The sequence below is a fragment of the Pseudonaja textilis genome, chromosome Z (genome assembly GCF_049901715.1).
Source record: "Pseudonaja textilis isolate UNSWEBS1 chromosome Z, rPseTex1.2, whole genome shotgun sequence".
NCBI classification, from domain to species: Eukaryota; Metazoa; Chordata; class Lepidosauria; order Squamata; family Elapidae; genus Pseudonaja; species Pseudonaja textilis.
This window is the reverse complement of record NC_142008.1, coordinates 100,152,299-100,171,677: the sequence shown is the minus strand read 5'-3', so window position 1 is coordinate 100,171,677 and position 19,379 is coordinate 100,152,299. Positions and strand designations below refer to the sequence as shown.

General features: G+C 37.2%; 1 protein-coding gene across 4 annotated transcripts in view; it reads left to right on the top strand.

Moving 5' to 3' along the window:
* Window positions 1-14,195, top strand: part of PPP1R9B (protein phosphatase 1 regulatory subunit 9B) — a 94,841-nt gene extending 80,646 nt beyond the window's left edge. Inside the window, exons 7-11 of one of the 4 annotated variants that reach the window (XR_015740462.1) lie at window positions 2,130-2,183; window positions 3,649-3,878; window positions 5,035-5,131; window positions 8,211-9,477; window positions 12,004-14,195. Coding sequence is in view for 3 of the 4 variants with exons in the window: in XM_087918449.1 (XP_087774575.1) it covers window positions 2,130-2,183; window positions 3,649-3,878; window positions 5,035-5,131; window positions 8,444-8,503 (441 nt within the window). In the remaining variant the exon portion in view is untranslated. Of the gene's footprint in view, window positions 1-2,129; window positions 2,184-3,648; window positions 3,879-5,034; window positions 5,132-8,210 lie in introns of all 4 variants that reach the window. The other 3 variants (XM_087918448.1, XM_026710892.2, XM_087918449.1) reach the window with 3 other exon arrangements.
* Window positions 14,196-19,379: the final 5,184 nt, after the last annotated feature.

Genomic DNA, 19,379 nt, shown 5'->3' with positions numbered 1-19,379 from the left:
CATAGACTGGAGCATCAATGGCATCGACTTGAAGTTCGAAGGGCCTTAAGCATCTATCTAGACCACATGGCGGCATTTCAAAAATCTGAGGCTCTATTCCTATCCTTCAATCCATCCACTTTAGGGCAAAAGGTGTTGTCGACGACCATTGGTAGATAGTTGAGAGCCACCATAGCTAAAAGTTATGAAGCCAGTCCATCTCAGTTCCTCAAGGCATTACAGCCCACTCAACAAGGAGTGCGGCAACATCAGCAGCATGGGCCACACGGGCTTCTATAGACGAAATTTGCAGAGCGGCAACTTGGGCTTCACCATCTCCCTTTGTCAGAAATTATAAAATTGATGTCTATGCCTCAGCAGACGCTTCATTTGGCAGAAGAGTCCTGCAGAGGGTCCACAGAGTTTGGGAGTGGATTTTGATCCAGACGGAGTCCCTCCCTAAGGACAGGCCAAGCTTTGGTATGTCCCACTTCTGGATGCTCTGAACAGCTCATGGGAGAAAGGGCATTACTTACCTGATACGCCTGTTCTCTGTGAGCTGTGAAGAGCATCCAGCCCCATCCATTTCTTTCCATCTGGTGGGATTCCGTTCCAGTCAGGGATCTAGATTAGGTGATGAGTCCCGGACTTTGGCACTCAGTCTTCGCAAAACTGGGGAATGCTGAGGAGGTGTCCCGTGGAGGAGGAGGAGCGTCCCGGAGTTTTAAGCCCAGCCTTTCCAGAAGAGACTGAAGCACCTCGCACTTCTGGATGCTCTTCACAGCTCACAGAGAATGGGCGTATCAGGTAAGTACCAACGCCCTATTTAGATTAGTCTATTCAAGATGACTTCAGACATACATCTTGCAAATGATAGTGATAAACACTAGAAATTGGGAATGAGTCATAACAACATTTGCACAGCTCAAATACTTTTCCTGGCGTTCTTTGTGCACAAAATAGCTGTGCACCTTTTTTTAATGCTTTCTATAGGTCTGGTATGCAGATCTGGCACATCCATATCTATCCCCCTTTCCCATCAACTACAGAAAGGTACTATGAAGAGCTGCAGATGGTTAGCTCTCAAGCCCAAGCATCTGCAGTGTATGAATGGTAATTTAAAAAGGGAAGGATTTGGAAATGATTGGTTGGAAAACATTAAATGTTAATGTTCATTGCTTCACCAGTAATGTGTGAAGTGGTCCCTCATCAACCCTAGAATGTGTGTCAGCAACTTTTCATTTAAGCAATCCAGTCACGGCTATTCAGGGTTGATTTACTGACATGGTGAAAGACAGAGAAGGAGAATGCATGTAAATAATTGTCACAGCAGTCCTAAATTGGAGTCTTAGGATGGCCCAGAGGATACAGGAAGAGGACAGGATTCTCTGCTCTGATTTTAGAGTGGTGAGAAAGAGCAAAACTGAGCCCACACCTTCCTTGGGCTTGCCTATCTGTTTGTTCTAAGGAAGGTTAAGAGACTTCAGTAAATGCATGCATAATACTGCATATCTTGCTTGCTCAGTTTTCTCTTCTCAGAACAGTAATGTACTGGTGGCTTTAGCAGAGGGCACTTCTAATTCTGGATAAAAGTAAAGAAACCTGTATGTATGTGTCTGTATTAAAAAAAGATCTTGGCATGCTTTGATGCAAGTTACTTGGATAAAACACACCTGAAATTCTGCAGAAGGTGGTGATTGCTTTATTGTAATTTAATTCTTGTCCCTATAAAAAGATAACAGAAGTCAAACAAAAAGTATTTTGTGCAGAGAGGGAATAATAAGTAGACCAAAATGGCCTACTAATGGTTGAAATATTGCAGCCTGAACACGACTGAAATGTCTTAAAAGAGCAACATCCTAGCAATGCTTTCAAAGTAAATCTGTTCTTACTGGTCATTTCCATGGCACTTTGTTTTTTTCATGGTACTCATCAGCATATTGGAAATATCCAGATGAAATGAAAGCTGGCCTTTTAATTTGTTTATTTATTTATCTTTAGAAAACGTTTTGCCTAATTTTTATTGTTTAATAAAATAAATCCTAAAGCAAACGCTTTCTCTCTGAAATGCAATCATAAGGCATGGGGCTTCTTGATTTATGTATGAAAACCAGGGAAGGAGTTAAACTCGCGATGTCTTCCTTTGGCAGCTTCAGATCAAGCATGCTGTGACTGAAGCCGAAATAAAGCAGCTGAAAAGAAAGGTAAGAATAAAGGCTGTGATGGCCATAAAATCCTTTGCTTCCCTTGGAGACTTGCCAAAATCCATTCTTGAGAGTGTTTTCCAGAAAAGCTGCAAGAACTGGCTCTGTGGATGTGCCTTGTAATAGCTGGACTATTTTTAATAGTGCTGTGCAAAGTATTTGAAATGGGATGGGCAAAAGAACAAATGAAGGACTTCTGTTTGAATTTTCAAAGAAGCCAACCGGGAGGACATGGGCATAATCTATATTTAGCTTTTGCTCACTGGGTAGTTCTAGGCACTATAGTTTTTGTAAAAAGGAAGGTTTTTGTACAGTTAAAATGGAGTAACCCCCATATAAGCTATATAAAATGCCACCATGACAATTGTATTAATTATTTCATAGATAATTAGTTCGTCTTCAGTGTTTTGACTTTCCTACTGAACTGCTAGGATGCTATCAGTTGGAAGTTCTGTCTTGTTATGCTTCCCTTCCTTGTTTCCCATGGTTAGATCTTTTGTCAAAAGTTGGAGGGCATCTTCTACTTTATTGCATGAACATTCCTTCTGGTTTCTTTGAACTTTAATTGGAATATGTTACTTGTGCTTTTTCCTTTGTTGTTACCTATCTTTGAGATGAGCTATTCCATAGATTAAAAAAATGGTTCCTAAAATAGTTATAATGGCAATAAATCATAGCATTTTTTTTCTTCCCATAACAAGAGTTCTGCTGCGTAAGTTGCTAGCTGTCCACTTAAAACTTCCTTCACACTGTTTTAAGCTATAAGGCTCTTAAATCAGCTAGTTTGGTGTTAAAAACATCTGAAGCAAGAATAATCCAGCTTGCAACAGCTAGTCCAAATCAAGCTTAGAGTACTAATTTTCCCTTTTCCAATAAAACTAACACCTGTCCACTACCATCCATGTCTGAAAGAAATGTTGCAACTTTTGTATGAGGCTGCTTATGAAGGATTTTAAGCATAGCACAAGATATTTCAACCTTAGGTTGAAAATTTTTATTGTAATTTCTACAAATCTCTACTATTTGCCATGATGGCAAATGGGCAGAATTCAGAAAGAAATGGAGACCATCAGATTCCAGTTGTCTATTCCTATCCCATCCTGTCCTAAATTTCTGTTGGATGTAAATTTATGTCAATGGGTCAGACACACCGTCACAATAACAACAGCAAAGGATTATATTAACCTATCAAAATATATTCAGATTTTAAATACAATTGCTGGCTTTGTAAACAATATGAATTCCCCAAGCTTTTATTCCAGTGTAAAGATATGGAGCTGCTGGTGCCTATGAATAGTTGTTTGATTTGTTCTTTGTTTTTGTTGGTTTTTGTTTGGCCTTGATTTTCATTAAGATCATTATCTGTTTGGTTATTTATTTGATCCTACACTAAGTGAAATTAATGCAATGCAGCTAATTAGCTTATCAATTAACATATAAGTATTTCCTCTCACATTCTCTACAGCTACAATCAATTGAACAGGAGAAAGCTCGCTGGCGCATTGAGAAAGCCCAGCTGGAACAGAGTGTAGAAGAAAACAAGGAGCGGATGGAGAAGCTGGAGGGATACTGGATGGAGGCTCAGAATTTGTGCCAGGCTGTGGATGAGCACTTAAAAGAGACCCAGGCCCAGTACCAGACCCTGGAAAGAAAATACAGCAAAGCTAAGCGACTTATTAAGGAGTATCAACAGAAGTAAGAACTAGAATGCCAGATCTACTTCATAATTTTCAACCTCCATCCCTTCAACTCCTGTTCTATCATAAGCATTTCCCAAAGCCTAGAGTACTTGGATTAGCACCATACCATCCGATGGGACTGGTACGCATATGGAACAAATCAGGTTACTGAGAATGGGCAGCAGCATGCCTGATCAAACCACCTATCAAAATAAACATAACTCCACGTGGTTTCTTAAAACACCTTTGGTGGGTTTCAATGTGTTTTTAAAAAATCACGCTGTGCATTCTTGATAAAGAATGTGAGACATTCTTGATAAGGCTGTGAGACAGATAGAGAAATAACTAAGCAAAATGATCCTCCTCCCCCCCTTCCTTTTTTGTTTATTAGTTTTATGTTATATGTGAAGTACTAGCTGAATCATTTCACAGTTTGAGGACTGGTAATGAGTGGTTTTTCCCAGAATATTTTCATTGTAGGCAGAAACTATAGTCTGATTTATATAAGTTGGATAGAATCTAGAAACGATTGAGAATGCTGGTCCATTTCAATAGGTATGGAATTATATGTTTAATGTATATAATCTACTACCTACCTACCCAGCTACCGGTATCTACCCAGTTTCTTGCAAATAATACTTCAAGAGAAAAAAAGAGATTGTTGTTTTTGTGCCCAATATATTAATTTTGTGTGTTCACTTATGAGGATTTTTGATGCAGAGAAAGCATTCAAAATGAACGTGTCTCTTCTGTTGGGTATGTTGAATAGACTGATTAGATTTTTTTTTAAAGCAGAACATTCATCTGAGCTAGAGGGTTCTAGATTCAATATTCCCTGAAATATTTAGGCATAGTTTGCACAATTCTTGCTGAAGTTGCTACTAAATTGCCATTTTAGTTAACAAAAGAGGAAATTATTATTTAAATAGAGACAAATATTTAATTAAGTTAAAATTTAATTGTTATATACTAAATAAAATTTATTTTTTCTACTGGGCCTGTTTAACTTTTTGTACATTCTTTTAGCTTGCAACACGTCATTCAAATGCAAATGTCATTCTTTTGCCTAAAAGAATTTGTGACCCTAGCGTGATCCATCCTTTTTCATCATTGGATAGTGTCTGCATTTCTGACTTTGGTTTTTAACCCCAACCTTCTTTTTCCACTTGCAGAGAAATAGAGTTCCTCAAGAAAGAGACAGCTCAGCGTCGCATCCAAGAGGAGTCGGAGTTGGCTCACAAGGAGGAAGTTGACAAGTTGCAAGAGAAGGTGGGCGTCAAGGACAGTGCTGGGGGCTTACCATGACCCCCAAAAGGGATGAGAAAAAGGAAAGGGAATGGAAAGAGATAGAGAGGCCTCAGGACACATGAGAGAACTCTTGCTGTTAGAACAACCTAGCTGTAAATAGGAGCACTGGCCTTTCTGAACTCTTTTATTGCTAGGCATGAATTTTTTGATCTTAAGATGATTTCATCCGAAGCAATCATTAGTTAAGGTATAGCAGCTGGGAGAAGAGAGGGGAATATATTGAATCCTTCTATCTGATTGATAATTGCATCTCATACCCTTTTCATACGGGATCCTATATTTGCATAGAGGACATCTTTTTATCTTTCTGAAGCTTCCACCAGAGAAATTTCCCTCAGACATTGAATCCATTGTTCTTCCCCCCCAGGTCCTGCAATCTGAGAAACTTATATGATTTTACATCAGGGCATATCAGATCCCATATAGATCTCTAGAATTCAATCTTAATTTAGGATTTGTTCCTTCTTCATATACATTTGCTCTGAGTGGGAATTACATGCCAGGCCTTGCTGACTCTGCAACAGATCTCATGATCAAATCTGTCTGTCTGTCTGTCTGTTTATATCCATCCATGATTTCCTTACTGGGCCATGAGGAATCTGCCACATTTTTGCTCCGAGTTTCTGTGATAGGAATGCCTGATATGGAAGCCAAAACCAAAGCGAAAACCTTTTCTGCGAATATCTTGGAAACGCTAATGGCTATTTATTCACTAGCTCCCCCTGCAGTGCATTGTTGGAAATTCAGCCCCTAAAAACCTAACCATTTAGGTCTTTCCCCTTATTCAACATCCTGACCTTGGTCATGGAAACAGATCCACTGATCATTAGTTACAGATGAAAAGAGTGAGGTTCAGAGGTATACAAGCTAAAGTTAGCAAAGGTAAAGTCAGCAATACCTTTTTGAAGGAATTAAACTTTAGTTTTACATAAATTGATGCAATATTTTTTATTCCTGGGCTGCCAGATGGAAAACTATCAGAATTGGGGAATATTTGCTATGCTTGTGGTGTCTGGACAAAGTAAGATTGGGATAGACCAGGCAAGAATCCAAGCTGGTATATCCTAGAGAGATTTATTGTGTGCAAAATTATAATCTGGTGTGGAACTGCACCTGTGTGAGGTACCGATTGATTTTAAAAAATGATACAAATGAGCTGCCTCAATCTAGATTGTAGATAACAGATTCTTTTTTTTAATTTCTCTGTTTTCTTCTGCAATATTCAGGCTTAGTTATGCCAAATTTTCCTTCCTTTACAAAGTTTAACTAAGAGTATATTCCCTGACAGTTTTTGAAATCTGGACAGTCTAATCTTTATCTAACCAATGTAAGCATCACATACATTACATTATTATGAAAAGTACAAGATTGCACTATAATTCCATTCCTTTTTAAAGGAGTTTAACCTTTATTCAAGCCACAAAGTCAAGGATTTAGCTCTGCTTTCCCAGTGATTGCTCCCATGATGTTCTCTTTTTCCCCAAACAGTTCTTTCATCATCATCGCTCCATTGATTTCTCCTTGACCTGCTCCCCATGTATGTTGCTGATCAACATTCTTTCCTTCTCTGTTTTGGCACAGTAGCTAATTGTTCACAAGGTTTCTAAAACAAGTACCTTGATGGACAGTGCTGATGGAATTGGGCAGCCTATAAATAAATAAAGGACGTTGGCAGAAATTTTGGGACAAGTGTAAGAAGGAAGGATCGCCAAAATTGAGTTTTCAAAGATGTTGAATTTATTTACCCACTGCAGTAATGTTTCTACGACAGTAACTTTGTGATTGTTAAGTCCAAGCTTGAAAACAGAAGTGGGGTCTTTGTGATGTCTTTCATTGGCATGCTAAAAATCAAGGCTTATAGGTGTAGTCTAACATCTGGATACCCATAAGTTCCCTACTACTTAAACTTCAATTGAAAGGGTGGTTGATTCATTTATTCCAAAAGTGAATAAACAATGGTTCATGAAATTTATAGATACCCTAAGCTCCATTTTTGAGGCTTTTCAGAACTTTTCTCCAAGACTGTGATATTTGGCAGCAAAGTTGCATTTTTCCCCTTTGTTAATTCAGAATAGCTTTAAAACAGATTTTGTGGTGTTTTTTTTTTTAAAGAATCTCTTTCCAAGATGAGAAAAATAAATAAAATTTTCAAGTCTGACTTGGAGAGCACATTGCCTATATGGCTAACTCCATTTTTTTTAATCAATGGAAGTTTTTCATATTCTTCAGAGAAGTCACATTCTATACATGATATAATTGAAGCATTGATAAATGTTGCCAAATTACACCAATTCAGGAAAGTTTATTTGTAATGCCAAAAACATAGTTGTATTGAATCAGCTAGATGGACAAGTCCCAGATCTTTTGTGGATGTGGATAGTACACCCACTTCTTTTAATAAATGGAATTCTTGTCCCCAAGGACAGCCCCATATCCAAATAATCCATTGTTATTGTCAAGAGTTTACATACATCCTCTCACATATAACAGTTAATGATCTGAAAGTATAATAGCACTATTATGGGAGGTAAGTCTTTTTATTTTAGTAGAGGCTCATTTCTTCTCTTTCTATTAATGAATAAGAAAGTAAGTAATGTGGAAATATCTGTGTCATGTGTATAACTTGCAATCCTGCAGATTTTTCTAATTCATGCCTTCAATCCCAATCAGCATGTTTAGTAATAAGAGGTACTGAAAAGGTAATTCAGCAAATTATAAACAACTTGATATATAGCAGTGCAACAGGGAATGAAAATGACATGAAAAGAGATTAAAGGCCTAAGTCATTTGAAATCTGCAGTAAACAAGGTCTCCTAATTTTATTCATATACATTTTAGCATTATCCTTACTTTCCTTCACTGCTCTTAATTATTTTTTCTCGCCATTTTTATCTGTCACTCTGAGCCAGCGAAACCATTGGTGTCTCCAGCCACATTACCTGTATTTCTTTCCTAAGTCCACCTACCTTTCCCCATCCCGAACACTCCTTACTCTGCCTGGAGAATTTCTCTTTATCCCTTTCTGTTATGTGTTTTTCAGATCTCTGAACTGGAGGCGAAGCTGCAGACTTTGAAAAATTCCAACACGACTTAAAAAGAGAGAAAGAGAGAGAGAGAGCAGAAAAACATATAAACCAACCAGAGAAATTAATTCATCTTATTATTAACTATTATTACTATTATTCGCAAGGGACATTTTTAGAATTTTCTTCCACCCATGCCCAGTCTTTATTCTTCCTCATCCTGTGCCTCGTTCCCTTAATTTTACTGCAGGGGAAATACTGTAAAGCCCAGCACTGTCAGAAGAACTACTACAGAAAAAGTAGTAGATGACCTTGTCATCTGTTGAGTATGAGGCTATGAAAGACCAGGTGGGGTGGTGAAATTCTAGATGGACGGCAGAGACACAACCCACCTCTTGATGGTGATGAATCATTGTCAGTTTCTGTGTCTGGTGTGCGTCTTGTGTCAACTGGAGAAACAGATCATGGAGGGTGGGAAGATGGTCAACTGTGTTCAGTGATGTATGTCTTCTGTCCCATCTGCCTGATGAGAATCTTTACGGATTGGGACTAATGCCCCATGTCTATACATTGACTTGTTGGCTCTTCAGTTGTGCAGGCAACTAGAACATAGAAAGACTCTGCTGGTGACAAATAAGGCCAGTGGTTTTCATTTTGCTTCCTGAGTCTTAATCTTTTGAGCTGGGTGGGGTGGAGGGTGGGACATTTGTCTAGTTTTGAGATGGGAAGATCTTTAATTTTCCATCCTTTGGACAACTTGGAATCCATTGTTCTCTATGTTTTGTGGTGGGAACTATATCTGTTTTCTAACAAGTGAGCCAGCAGGAGGTTTTGCTGACCATCTTTGGGACAACCCTGTTGGCAACTGAAAAAGACATCATGATTGACTTTTACATCAGGGAAGAAGTATCAGCCTGTTTTTCTTTTCCTCATTACATTTTATTCATATTATTTTGGAAGATTCCTGGGAATCTACATTCTGGAGACTAACAAACTGGACTCTCTCAAAGAACTTGAGGGTTCAGACGTAATTGCTGAGAGCAAATATATCAAGGCAGCTGTAGCCAGGAAATGAAGCCAGAAACTTTAGGAAAATATGGAACTGCCATTCTGTATTTGCATCTCCAAAGGCCACCAGTTTGTGCTGGATCCATCTCACCACTGTCAGCATCAGGGTTTGCTGGGGAAATTGGAATCTGGAACTAATTAGGAGCAAAACGTGAAAACAAAGCCCTGGTGGTCAAAAGCAAAGTGTACAATGAATCTTGTCTTTTTAATTTAATGGTAAGGGTTATTGCATTTTGTTTTCATTCATTACATCAGGTCTGAGGACCACTGCACAGATCCATTTAGTGCTGGGATTTAGAGTTCATCTCTCTTGTTGGCATACTGTTCTCCCTGGCAGTGACACAATATCATGTGTTGCACATGTTACCCTGTCAGTATCTTAACTTCAACACATTTCTTTTCTGAAGGAACAATTAGTGTAAACAGTAACCACAGAAAGGTCTAAAATGCTACAATATCTTAGCTACCTGGGAGATCTTATGCCACAGCAGTATTGAGCTATATGAGATGCTGGTGGGTTACAAAAGCTGTCCAAGGTGCCACCTGACTTCAACTCTTTTTGTCTCCTACCCCTTTCCCTCTATTTAATGAAGCAAAGCGGAATGCTATAGTTGTTATTCTATGTTCCTGCATGCTTATGAATCATGAGCTAGGAAGCAATATTCCAAAAAGCTATTCATTCAGAATCAAATATTACACCACAGAAAAGAGATTGCAAAAGAACATTTCCATGGAATAGCAAGTCCTTACAAGCACCACAAGTCTTGAAATCTACTGTATTCCATCAGTTTTATGGTCAGTTTATAAGCATCGCAATGTTGGTTTGAAAGATCTATGTAACTGGGACTAATGGCCAGTGTTTTATGCAGGGATAATATTAAAGAGAGTAAGGAAAAAACAAGACTTGTTGTGAAGTGTAGCATGCTGAAACTCAAGAAAGATCTCCAAAAATATTTTCTCTTATTAATGGGCTTGGTTCATACAACATACCAAGCTATACTGTAGTTTGTTGGACATTTACCATGTGTAAATCCAGCACAATCCAAGCTTAGTCAATAAACTACAGTAAACATACCATAGTGTACATGATGTGTGAAACCAGACATGTCTATCCTTGTTACTTTCTTAGACAGAATATTTCTTGTTAGTTAATTAGACTCATTCTTGTGCCTGGAGTTTAGTTGAATGTTGTATTATTTAAATAATTTTTAAACATGCACTAATAATCAAGTCCCCATTTAAGATTTTGCATATAAAGTAAGTTCATGAGAGTTGAAAAACATGAAAGTTCCTTCCCTTGCTGGTGTTCTCCATGCTGGTGTTCTCCATGGGGTCACATGGTTCCAAGCCGGCAGATGAGGATTGTAATTCAGGACACCCAGAAGATATCAGGTTGGCAAAACTTCCAGAAACAACTGTTCTAGAATGTCTTCTTATTTTAAAGTATATAATGTAAAGGGGGGGAGGGTTTCAAATCATGCAATTTCTCTCATCCAATCACAGCACCACCTATTGGACGATACCAGCCTCATTCTGGTAATATTAAGTCTGATAGTTTGATAGTATTTTAATGGCATCTCATTTATTTAATATCTACCACAAGAAGTGGCAGTAGAAGTATATTTTGTAAAGTTGTTGCTGGAAAAGTAACCGTTTTGTCAAAAGAACTGAGCTATGCCATTTCAAAAGCTTGGAATTAATTATTTTAAAATAGTATTCTGTCAGGAAAAGTCTAGGTTTCCTTTAGAATTGTCATGTTCTGGTCCCCATGTGTTCATGCACTTTTCACTGTGGGTAAGAAAATCCCAGGATATTTCCTTCCTATAATTTGAGATGTGTTCTTGGATTAATACTGCTGTGGAAAAAAAGATACTGGTGATGAAAGAGATTGAATATCAGGGTCAGCATTACAGAAGTTGGTATATTTTGAAGGATGATGGTTTCTTTCACTTATTTCTCCAGGGTACACCTAGAAATTTCCAGATCCCATAATGAGGACGTGTAGTTTATTTGTGATAAAAAATAATTTTATCCTTTATAATTTGGAATTCAAAGGTTTGATGGGTGAAAACTGTTCACATATAAGATGAGTATTCAAGAAGATCACTTCCCAGAATTAAGCTAACCTTTGCATATTTCTGTGATCTGTTTATATACTCACATTGGTCAAACAGTGACAATTTGGTTGGTTATTTTCCATGTTTAATTTATACATGGAATGGGTATTCTATCCACATGCCATGATTTATGGAAAAGGAACTTCAGCATGGCAAATATTTTGGATTCAGTAATCAAAAATTAAAAACATCTTGGATAAAGTCCAAGACTTTATCCTAGAAGTGGGGAATCAAAGGATTTGGGAAGGGGCACTTTCCTATATCCTTTATATAGAAAGGGTCACATTGTAAATTGTTCTCACATATCTATCGTAACGCTCACTGCTCTTGAAGCTAAAAGAATCATATTGTATGTTAATGCACGTATAACGTGGGGAATATGCATTTTAGTGCTCTGTGAATTGCTCAAAAGTTTACTGCAAGTCTAGTTCAGCCAATTTACAGCCTCAGTCCCCTTTATGTATTATATTTGTTGCAGCACATTTTCCATCAACCGCTGGGGTGATAATGGAGTTGGTTGTCTGACGCTTGAAGGATCCAGGTTCGGTAGGAACTTACATGTGTATGATTGAGTGATGTCATTCAAAATAACACGTCCTATACTATGTTCTCTTTATGCATACAGATGGAAGAAGTTGCAGAAATAGCCACAACAGGAGAAATTGTGCCATTCTCCTAATAACATGGGAATTCCCATACATACAAAATGAAAACCATGGAAAGTAGCTCGAAAAGACTCTCCTTCATCTCCATACTGAATTACAGCAGATTAAGTAGATCTGCATCCAGCAAGATAGTATAAGAGATACACAAAATACTCTAAACTGGATGAAAGGTGGACAGGGAACAGTAATTCTTCTGAAAAGCAGATCAGATTTAAAAGAAAACATCTTAAATTTAATCTCACAAATATAAATGTATATGTATATAATATATATATATGTATGTATGTATGTATGTATGTATGTACGTACGTATTGTTCCTGGTTTTGTATTCCAATTGTCCAACCATCTGGTCATAAATAGCAAGATTTTGTTTCCAACCCTGTTCAGTTTTTCAAACGTTGCAGGGGAGGAACTTGCATGAATGCACTTGGCTGACGTAGCTAAAAATGTTCTTCAAAAGAATCCTTATAGAAGAGCAAGAGGAAATTTTTGTATAGATAGGTGGATAGGATGTAACCCATTGGTGAGGATTCAAATATAAAATCCTCTCTTCATCGTGATGTTGGCCTTTTTCCTTCTCTCTGTTTTTTTGAACAAGAGCTATTTAATCCATCACCCAACAAGATAGCCAGGAATGGAAAGATGGCATGGAATGCATTTTTATGGTGTCTGCAATGTATGCAGACAAATGGATAACTGCTCCAGAAAGTCATACACTGAGAGATATTAATATGATTTGAAGATGAGGTTGTATAATTTCCATTAAATTCCATTATTGCCTTTTATAGACTTCACTTTTCGATTGCAGAAGAAATGAGTTATGAAAATATCAAGGCAGATTAATGCTGTGAGTCAAATGAAAATAGGAACAGATTAGGGAGAAGAATTGCACTTCCTTTAAAAATTGTTCTACATCTGAGAATCACTGTTGGGACACAGCAGTGATACAGTGATGTTTCTGGATGAAGTGGGATTGTAATGTTCACCCCCATAGGGAAATTGGGAATAAGTTTATTGTTGCTCTTAAAGCAACAATAAACTTTAAGCTTATCAGAGATTTCACAAATAGCTATTTATTTTTTTAAATGCAAAAAAAAACAACAACCCCAACAGCATATTACTGGAGTTCAACAATTTGCTACAGAAATTTGTCAACTGAAGGGGGCTCCAGGAAGTGCAAAAAAATAAAATAATGCAAGGCTACAGGTAACTTCATGGGCCAAAGATTGCCCTTCCTGTGCAATAGGACAATCTAAGAGCAAGTGAATTTGTAAAAAAAAAAAGGGGGGGGGGCGAGGGGGGCATTCAATTCAGAATTGAACTGTGTGATTCACTTAACCATTTAAATTTTGCCTTGATGTATTCATGGAAAGGCCACTCAACATCACAGGGGTTGAAAATATTTGAATGGAACGCAGAAAGCATGCTTTCAAGTAGAACAAAAGTCTACCACATCATTCATAAAAAGAATAAGGTTACCAAATTTGGAGGTAAAAGGTGTAAACAAGTATGAAATGTATTAGATTTTTTAACCCTGCCTTCGTTACTTTATAAATAATTCAAAGTGGCAAATGTACATAATACTTCTTCCTCTTCTTTTCCCCCACAACCTTTGAGGTGGGTTGGGCTGAGGGAGAGAGTCTGGCCCAAGGTCATCCAGCTGGTTTCCATGCCTAAAGCAGAATTAGAACTTAACAATCTCTTGAATTCTATGCCAGTACCTCCACCACTACACCAAACCGTCTCTCTTTTAAATAATAATAATAATAATTTGGGATTAACTATAAGTTTGCCTGTGAAAATGTAGTTTGTCATTTGTGTTTCTAGACTGTTGTCATGCAAAATAGTATTGTGAAGGGTCTTTGGTGCTGTCTATGCTTGATTGTTTCCTTGCTAGTCGCTAGCCTTGATAATGTTACCTAGTTTGGGTAATATAACATCTGCAAGTAAACAATGAAGTTTAGAGAGCACCAAGGATCCTTCACTTCAACCCTGAGCTACAAATATTCTCCTTTAAAGTAATATTGCAAATGTATATTTCCAAGACTTGACTGATTCACCATGAAAAACAAAGTGTTTGGCTTGATATTGGAAGACCTGAAAGCTACACTTAGTCCAATGTGTACATTAATAAAAGCTAATCAATCTGCCCTTCTAATAGCAAACTCTGGTACTGTTGCTAATGGCTGTGTAGTGAAATGGCGGTCAACAAACAAGATGGGGAATCCAATTGTTTTAGAAGAAGCATGGTGTTAGATCGATGTGAGGAAACAATCCAATAAGGATGGGGCTGTGCTCCATCCTTATTGGGCTACAAAATTTTACATGAGTAAGAATAGAATGGAGCACTCTGGAATGGACATAGTTACCTGGCAGGAATGCTGCCAAATTGCAACATTCATTTGCAGCTTTTCTTGTAGTGATAATAATATTTAAACTACAACTATACACAGTTCATTCTCCTCAGATAAATGATGCAGATAATCCTTGACTCACAACCATTCATTTAACAACTGTTGGACGTTAAAATAGCACTGAAAAAAAGTGACCTACAACCAATTCTCACACTTATTGTTATGGCATCCCCACACTCATCTGATCAAAATTCAGTTGCTTAGTAAACAGCATGTATATAGTACAGCTTTACTGTCCAGGGGTCACATGATCACCATTTGTGACCTTCACAGCTCCAAGCAAAGTCAAAGGGGGAGAGCCTGATTTGCTTAGTGTTTGTGTGACTCACTCAATATGGGGGAAAAGGTCATAAAATCAAGTGCGACTCATTTATCCGTCACTTTACTTAGTAACAAAAATTCTGATGCCAATTGCAGCTGCAAGTCAAGAAGTACCTATATAAATGAACAATTTAGATGATTGTTGATGAGTTGCTAAAAATAAAGGAAGATCCATCGTATGAAGACAAATAGAAGACAAGTCTGTTGACCGATACAGAATTCAACATAAATGTGTGTGCGCGCGCGTATTTCTTTTTTAGGGTAATTAGATAATTATGTATGTAAGCAAGCCACTTGCTAAATTAGGAGTGTGATGCTTATTGAAGTCTTGACTACAATTCCTATAATTCTTTGTCATTAGTCATACTAGTCATTGGGAATGTTACAGTCTCAAATCAATTGTGATTTAGTCGGTAATTTAGTACCAGAGACTTGCTGTACCAGGCTGTTGATTAATAGCACCACCTCTTTGAATCCAAGCATGTATACTAAGAAATAAAACTCAATGAACGCCTTATAATGTGTTCCCACTTTAATAGTGCAGTCTTGGTGGCTTCACTAATTACATTAGTTCGGGGAAAGAATACCATTGAAGCAACTTCTGTTAAGGACTTCTGATCTTTAGAAGCACATTTGCCACTCAAATTTCATCTCTGGCACATTTTGAAAGCTAGGACTTAGGGTACAGGATATTGCAGAACTCAGAAGGATTTCACCACCTCTCCATTAGAAACCAGTTGCAGAATGATAATTCCCAATTTCCTTGCTTTCTTTTCTATCTAGAGAAATAAATATTACAGTGAAATCAAATTTGGATTAGTCACCAGGACATGCATATTTGCCTTCATTCATGAGCTATTACCGTGTTTGGATTATGGACCTGCAGCCCTGCTTTATAGTGAGTCAGAATACAGTATAGGCCCCTTTTAATAAATATAACCACCTGATCAGCTTGTTTCTCCAAAAGTGGAGAACCTTTCTGAAGCTCAAGTAGTTCAGTTGGTGAAATTCTTGTAAGTCCATCCCCTTTTTTTCACCATGCCTTGCTAAAGAAACTAGAAGAATCTATTTTTAGTAACATAGAAAACTGACAGCAGCAGAAGACTTAGTGGTCCATCAAGTCTGAGTTTTTTCTTATTTTGAATTTGAATATTTTTTATTTTTTTTAATATTTGTCAGGTGATTGGCGAATGTTTATCTCAAGCATATTTCAGTCAGTTACTGATGACTGGGCCACTACCTCCATGATAGTTGGTTACAAGCCTCCACTACTCTTTCTATGAATTTCTTTTCTGAAGATGTAAATCTGACATAATTTGAAATATCTTTTCTTGAAATGAAAAATCAGTACATAAATAGATCTAGTAACTATGTTACCATCATCTCTAACGGCACATCCATATTGGCTGAGGAAGATGAGAGTTCGAGATGTGGCCTAACCTGAGAAATTCGGGAGCTAGTGAAAAAAAAAACAATTTCACACACTGCACAAACAAATGCTCAGAAAATTTGGTCAGCTTCAGGAGTATATTTAGAATTTGTCTACATGCAATAGTAAAGGCAACTTTGCTATTGACGTGTTATGGGTGCTTTCCAAAGCATGAGTCCAAACAAACTGAACAGAACTCAATCTCTTCTCCCGTTTCATTTAAAATATGTTCAATCAGAACTAAAAAAAGCTTCTAAGTTGAGAAGTGAAATATATTCAAGGAAAAAGTCCAGTTGCCTTTTGAAAAAAGGATAGTTGGGACATTCCTTTTTAACTAAGCTATTCCTGGAAATGAGGGAAGCCATGCCTAAGGTAAGGGGACTACAACCACTATTGCAGGTTTAGGGAAAGAGTTGTATGGCCCTTTGAGCTGGCCTCCCTGATCAAGGTAGTCATTTAGAGTTATTGCTTTCCCAACACATGGCTGGAATGTCCTATCTCAGTTGAATGATCTCCATGAAGGGAGAGCCTATCTTCTCAAATAGCTTTGAATCCCAATAGCAATTTTGGAAAATTACACACAAGTCATCAGCTCTAAAAGTAAACAAAGAAAAGGTACATATGAGAAAAGAACATACAACACTTGAACAGATATGGAAGAATTACACCAAAATCAAACTGATTTAAACAATTAGTATCATGGTGCACAGCTTGATACTGCAGGCCACGTGATCCCCAGATCTTTAAAAGTAGCCCAAAGTTTTTGCTAAAAGAAAATGTTTAACTGATAGAAAGGTAAATTTACTAAATAATCTTATTCATTCAATCAATGTATATAGCTGTTCAACTCAAATCAGTGACTCTGGGTGATAAACAATCAAAAACAAACCACAGAACAGAAAAGAAATGAAAAGCAAATAACATGAGATATTATAAACTATATATAATCAAGAAACAGCCCCTCACACACTCAGGATCCCAGGCTAAGGCACACAGCCAAGTCTTTAGAGGAAAAGGTGGGGGTAGAACCAGTGCTGCAGCACACAAAAGTGTACTACCCAGTCTTCACCAGCTGACATTCCTTTCTGAAAAAAGATTGCTATTTCTTAAATGAATAGGAAATACTTCACTATGCATTAGCCTCAAGCATAGTCTGTAATTACAACAATATCCCTCTTTCTCAAGTAGGCCATACAGGCAATCTGAAAAACTTTAGTATGCTCTGTGCTTTATTCCCCTTCTAGTACATAAAGTGTTTTATGATTGGCCAAATGCAACATGGCAAATATTTAGTGGCAACTATTCAATATGGGCAGGAGAGTTCTGGAAGCTGAAGTCCATCCGTTTTAAAACTGTCAAGGTCGAGAAATACTGATTTAATGAAATCAATCACGATATGCATTTAAAACTCCAGATATGCACATTGCCAGAAAGGCTGGGAAATCTTGATTTATGACACACACATATCTGATTGGCTAGACATTTATCAGCAGTTTTTAAAAATTACTTTCTAAATGAGCGGGGAGTTGGTTTTCATTGCTTCAATGCTACTATTTGTTTATCTATAACTATTTTTCTGTGAGCAGCAGTGCTTTCCTGTATGCTATGATTAGCTATCCTAGAAGATATAGGCTTATTGCATTATCAAATAATCTTATCTATTTGGATATCCAGTTATAATGGAATGGATACAGATTTGAATATACATAGGAAAGATCCTGTTATTGATATCCAATTTGAATTCTGTTGATGACCATATCTGTAATATGTGCAATGTCTTTTTAATATTAATTATGCCAGAAGCTATGGCCCAGCTGTATTATTAAAAGAGAATTCTGTCAAACAAAAAGAATGCATTGTTTTTAAATTACAAACATTAACACAGAGTGACTGGGCAACTACCTTTTGTGGAAGCTTTAATCTGTATTCTTACACTCAAGAGGACTTAGCAGCTAAGAACGCTTTCTCTCTTTTTAATCCTATTTTATAAATTCAACCAAGTTAACTGTATAAAATTTCTGGAGCTGTCCATTCAGCACCAAGTTCTTTACCTCTTCTGAACAAACCCTGCTGTCATCTCAAAATAACCCATTTTTTATCCCTATGAGCTAATTCTTATAACATGGATTTGGAAAGATGAGTTAAGCACCTGGCTGGAAAAGTTTATATCACTATTTCTTTCTATTGAGATGGGAAAGGGAGGAAATGATTCCAGGAGAGGATAAACTGAGATAAAAATTTTCCTGCAGAGATTTGTTAATTTAAAGGGCTATTATCATATGCTGTTTAATTTCTGAATTGCTAAGATTCATACCTAATTGTTTAGAGATGCCAAACAGAGGTTGAACTCAATGCAAAACAAAACAAGAGCAATTTTGTTCATGTCAAACCAGTGTTATTGTACTGAGAATTTGAAATACATTTATGCATGTATTTATTTGTTCCACACATTAGATGCCCAAAGCCTATTATTATCCATAAAAATGTGTAATCACAGCTAATTCTTTAGCTGATGTTGGCCTTTATAATACACTGAGTTCTTCTAAGGAACTTAGGAGTCATAATGAATGGGCAGAGTATGTGTGGATTCAATCAGTGTGCCCTTTTTTAATTGAGAGATGTAAATTGCTGTTGTTTTTTAAATTTATATGCTGCCTAAGACCCAGCCAGTTAAGCAGTATAACCCATGCAATATACAATAAGCATACAATAAAAATAAACTTCAACCAAAAGAGCACCATCATTTGTCCCAGAGGTGCTTTTACAGGAGTCAACTGGACTTTCTTGTTTTTTCTTTAAAGACATTTCACTTCTCATCCAAGAAGCTTCTTCAGCTCTGACAGGACAGTGGGGAATGGAAGGATTTGTATTCCTTGCAGACAGCTGGTCATTTGCATCCTTTTAGAGGATCCTTGAAGCACTTGGAGGTTTACCCACTATCCTGTCAGAGCTGAAGACGTTTCTTGGATGAGAAGTGAAACATCTTTAAAGAAAAGAAAAAAACAAGAAAGTCCAGTTGCCTCCCGAAAAAGCAACTTTGGGACAACCATATCCTGAATGATTGAGAATCTCTACAAACACAATCGTTTAAAAATGACATTTCCCTTCTATATAAAATGGTAACCCAATAATTAAACAACTAAAGGGAACTCTACTCTATTAGACCCTAAT